This window comes from Mandrillus leucophaeus, unplaced genomic scaffold, assembly GCF_000951045.1.
Source record: "Mandrillus leucophaeus isolate KB7577 unplaced genomic scaffold, Mleu.le_1.0 Scaffold22, whole genome shotgun sequence".
In the NCBI taxonomy this organism is placed as follows: Eukaryota; Metazoa; Chordata; class Mammalia; order Primates; family Cercopithecidae; genus Mandrillus; species Mandrillus leucophaeus.
The window spans coordinates 4089170-4093689 of record NW_012102254.1 but is presented as its reverse complement, the minus strand read 5'-3'; the positions used below and the strand labels follow the sequence as shown (position 1 = coordinate 4093689).

At 45.7% G+C, this 4520-nt stretch overlaps 1 protein-coding gene across 2 annotated transcripts in view; it reads left to right on the top strand.

Moving 5' to 3' along the window:
- The window catches only part of TDGF1 (teratocarcinoma-derived growth factor 1), a 6499-nt gene extending 2703 nt beyond the window's left edge, over nt 1–3796 (top strand). The window contains exons 1-6 of one of the 2 annotated variants that reach the window (XM_011981055.1): nt 47–466; nt 1541–1593; nt 1678–1812; nt 2187–2301; nt 2399–2508; nt 3544–3784. In XM_011981055.1, the coding sequence (XP_011836445.1) occupies nt 447–466; nt 1541–1593; nt 1678–1812; nt 2187–2301; nt 2399–2508; nt 3544–3659 (549 nt within the window). In that variant the 5' untranslated portion in view covers nt 47–446 and the 3' untranslated portion in view covers nt 3660–3784. Of the gene's footprint in view, nt 1–46; nt 467–1540; nt 1594–1677; nt 1813–2186; nt 2302–2398; nt 2509–3543 lie in introns of those variants that run through there. The other variant, XM_011981056.1, reaches the window with a different exon arrangement.
- Nucleotides 3797–4520: the final 724 nt, after the last annotated feature.

Here is a 4520-nt window from a genome sequence, read left to right as displayed (position 1 = left end):
ACCCCCCGCCCCAAAAGAGTACATCTGATCATTTTAGCCTGCAACTAATGAGAGCGATATTAGGACTAGTTAACCACAGTTTTACAAGACTCCTCTCCCTGCATGTGGGCCATTGTCATGCTGGTGGGCGTCCCGCCCACCTGAAGGGTCTCCCCGCCCCGACTGGGGTTTGTTGTTGAAGAAGGAGAATCCCCGGAAAGGCTGAGTCTCCAGCTCAAGGTCTAAACTTTAAAGGACGAAAGCCCTCCAGTTTCCCCTGGACATCTTGTTCCTGCTTCTGCTACGACCTTCTGGGGAACGCATATTTCTCATTTTCTTCTTAAATTGCCATTTTCGCTTTAGGAGATGAATGTTTTCCTTTGGCTGTTTTGGCAATGACTCTGAATTAAAGCGATGCTAACGCCTTCTTTCCCCGCTAATTGCTAAAAGCTACGGACTGCAGGAAGATGGCCCGCTTCTCTTACAGGTATGAGCTAATCTTGAATGTGAGCTTTTTTTGATTGCTAGAGATTGCCAGTTTAGGAAATGAATGTTCTACACCCGTCATTTGATTTTTCTCTTGCTTAAGCCTTAAAGTGCTGCCAACAGCACTGCTCTTTTTCCTGAAAGACCTGGAATTTCACACTGTTACTTCTAACTTTGCCGTTGGCTTTTAACATTTTCCTGTTAATGTTAATTTTCATTTTACGTTAATGACTCTGTCTATGAAATATTGTTTTTTTGTGTGTGTGTAAACAAAGGTCAATACTACAACCAAATTTAAAATCTTCTGAAAAGATTAAAGGTATAAGCAGATACGATACTTGCAAAACCATTAAGATAACAGCAAAAAAAAAAAAAAAAAAAAACCCACATTTTTTACCTAAAAACCTTTTAAATGATTGGTTAAAATAGTTTGGCCGGGCACGGTGGCTCACGCCTGTAATCCCAACACTTTGGGAAGCCAAGGCGGGTGGATCACCTGAGGTCAGGAGTTTGAGACCAGCCTGGCCAACATGGTGAAACCCTGTCTCTACTAAAAATACAAAAATTAGGATTACAGGTGTCAGACACCTGTAATCCCAGCTACTCCAGAGGCTGAGGCAGGAGAATCGCTTGAGGCAGAGGTTGCAGTGAGCTGAGATCACACCATTGCACTCCAGCCTGGGTGAAAAAGCGAAACTCCATCTCAAAAAATAAAGTAGTTTGTAAAATGTGATTCATCAGTAACATGGGACGCAGCCATTTTTAAATCCTTGTATGAAAACTGTATGCAGGAGAAAAATATGTGAAATAAAAGACAAAAGACCTAAAATTAGGTACTTATGTGAGGACAGGGCCTAAGAAATAATAAAATATATTAAAAAGACTTGGATATTGGTGACTTTTTCAACATTTTTCTTTGTTACATGAATTGGCCATTAAAGAAAGAAAGGTGGCGCTCTACAATTTCTCTTGAGTGATCTGTGGTCTTGTCCTTGCGATGGGAGGACCCAGGTGTTAACTTGTAAGGCTTTATTTCCTTTGTTTTGCTAACTCATGTCTGACTTCCTCTTCCTAGTGTGATTTGGATCATGGCCATTTCTAAAGCCTTTGAACTGGGATTAGTTGCCGGTGAGAGACCTTTCGTTATTTTGATCACTCACAATTTTTATGTGGCCTGAAATACAGACTCCATGAACTGATTTTGTCCTTAAGGGCTCAGCCATCAGGAATTTGCACGTCCATCTCGGGGAGACCTGGCCTTCAGAGATGACAGCATTCGGCCCCAGGAGGAGCCTGCAATTCGGCCTCGGTCTTCCCAGCATGTGTCGCCCATGGGGATACAGAACAGTAAGAACTGCCTGGCTTCGATGCTTCTGCCCTGGCCCTTCATGTGTCTCCTGAGTATCTTTCCAACGCTCTTTCACCTAAAAAGGGCACCTGGTTCTGGAACTGGACAGGTGCTGGACTGCTTTTGGTTTTGGAAGTGAGACAGGGATTGTGTATTTTACTTCCCTAGAGCGCAGTTTTCCTCACCTGAGTCCACTTCACGCTGGGGAACCCCAGAACCACCACTGGCCTATGCATGAAAATGACTTCTGCTCAAAGGCGCAGAGTCTTATTCTGTGGGACAACACATTAGTGTTGCATTAACCTTCGCTTTCAGGAATTGCCCTTGCACTTTTCCATCCCTACACCCTCAGTCATCTGTTCTTACCTTTCAGGTAAGGAGCTAAACAGAACCTGCTGCCTGAATGGGGGAACCTGCATGCTGGGGTCCTTTTGTGCCTGCCCCCCCTCCTTCTACGGACGAAACTGTGAGCATGATGTGCGCAAAGAGTAAGCCATTCAGAGGGGAGGGCAGCCGTGGAGAGGAGAGGGAAAGGGAAGTAGAAATTTCAGACCCATGGCTATTGCCTTACCTGTTCATTCTCAGGAACTGTGGGTCTGTGCCCCATGACACCTGGCTGCCCAAGAAGTGTTCCCTGTGTAAATGCTGGCATGGCCAGCTCCGCTGCTTTCCTCAGGCATTTCTACCTGGATGTGGTAAGCTGAGGTTCTCTTTCTTTTGCCCTTTGAAGTTGCCTTGGGGGGTGCTTAGTTAGCAGGCTCTCCTTGTACCTCTTGGCTTGCTAGAGCCTAGCAACCAAAGTTCTGCTTATAAAAGCATCACAGACTCTTGATGAGATAGTTGCCTTGGCTTCTTTGATATTTATTTCCTCGGAAACCTGGCTAGTCCTGCTGCCTTTCAGATGGAGATGTATTTCAAGTTCTATTTGACATTTTATGGTCTGAACTTCTATTGAGGAAAACAAACAAGTCTTGGTGTCTTGTTTAACCAAGAGATGTTCTCTGGTGTTCCTTTCCTTTGGGCAGGAGGACCCAAACCAGGATGGGCAGCTCATTTGGAGTCCACCCCAACAGCAAACTCTATCAGAGGCTTGGCCCCTTGCTAGTCCTTTAGGAACTTCCAGGGTCCTAAAAGTCCCTGGTAACCCTCTCCCCATACCTTACCATGACTGGTCACAGAACCCTTTCACCTTATTGATTTTTACTAATTTGAGGAAAACAATGAAAAGAAGGGCAGCACCTGGAGAGAAAAAGAGGCGACGGTCCTCTCTCCACCCCAGCCTGAGCCAGGTTTCTAGGGCCCCCCAAGTTCAGAGACCTATAATAGTTTTGGGCTTGGAGATGTTAGAAATGGAAAATATTCAAGTCCAGGAAGTAAATGAAAGCAAACATTTCACTGAGAACAGGAAGGAATTCCCCAATCCAGACAGGGATTGTGTCTTTGCCATTTGTATCCTGGGTGTCAGACTCAGGATAGGTGTTTGATAAGTGTAGGTTGAATGATTGGATATGTAGGGACCATGTTCTCTTCCCGGAACATGGGACCCATCAGAACCTAATCAGGTTCTGCTCATCCCTGCAAGTGAAGGCATCACCACTGGGCTAGGTTCCAATGTGAGTGTTCTGAGAAGAGTAGGTTCACAGTAGGCATGTAGATATGCCACGTTTGTGGGCAGCAGGATGAACTGCCAGAGAGCTTTCCTTTAATGATCAAGCATCCCTACCTTCCAGATGGCCTTGTGATGGATGAGCACCTCGTGGCTTCCAGGACTCCAGAACTACCACCGTCTGCACGTACCGCTTTTATGCTAGCTGGCATCTGCCTTTCTATACAAAGTTACTGTTAATTGACATTGACCTATTTCCAGAAATATAATTTTAGATATCATGCAAATTTCATGACCAGTAAAGGCGGCTGCTACAATGTCCTAACTGAAAGATGATCATTTGTTAGTTGCCTTAAAATTATGAATACATTTCCAAAATGGTCTCTAATGTTTCCTTACAGAACTGACTACTTCTTACCTCTTTGCCCTGCCCTCTCCCAAAAAACTACTTCTTTTTTCAAAAGAAAGTCAGCCATATCGGCCGGGCGCGGTGGCTCACGCCTGTAATCCCAGCACTTTGGGAGGCCGAGGTGGGCAGATCACGAGATCAGGAGATCGAGACCATCCTGACTGACACTGTGAAACCCCGTCTCTACTAAAAATACAAAAAATTAGCCGGGAGTGTTGGCGGGCACCTGTAGTCCCAGGTACTCGGGAGACTGAGGCAGGAGAATGGTGTGAACCAGGGAGGCGGAGCTTGCAGTGAGCCGAGATCGCGCCACTGCACTCCAGCCTGGGCGACAGAGCAAGACTCCGTCTCAAAAAATAAAGAAAAAAAGAAAGTCAGCAATATCTCCATTGTGCCCAAGTCCAGTGGTTCTTTTTTTTGAGATGGAGTCTCACTCTGTCACCTAGGCTGGAGTGCAATGGCGCAATCTCAGTTCACTGCAATCTCTGCATCCTGGGTTCAAGCAATTCTCCTGCCTCAGCCTCCCAAGTAGCTGGGATTACAGGCATGTGCCACCATGCCCGGCTAATTTTTTTGTGTTTTTAATAGAGACGCGGTTTCAATGTATTGGCTAGGCTGGTCTCAAACTTCTGACCTTGTGATCCACCTGCCTAAGCCTCTCAAAGTGCTGGGATTACACACGTGAGCAACCA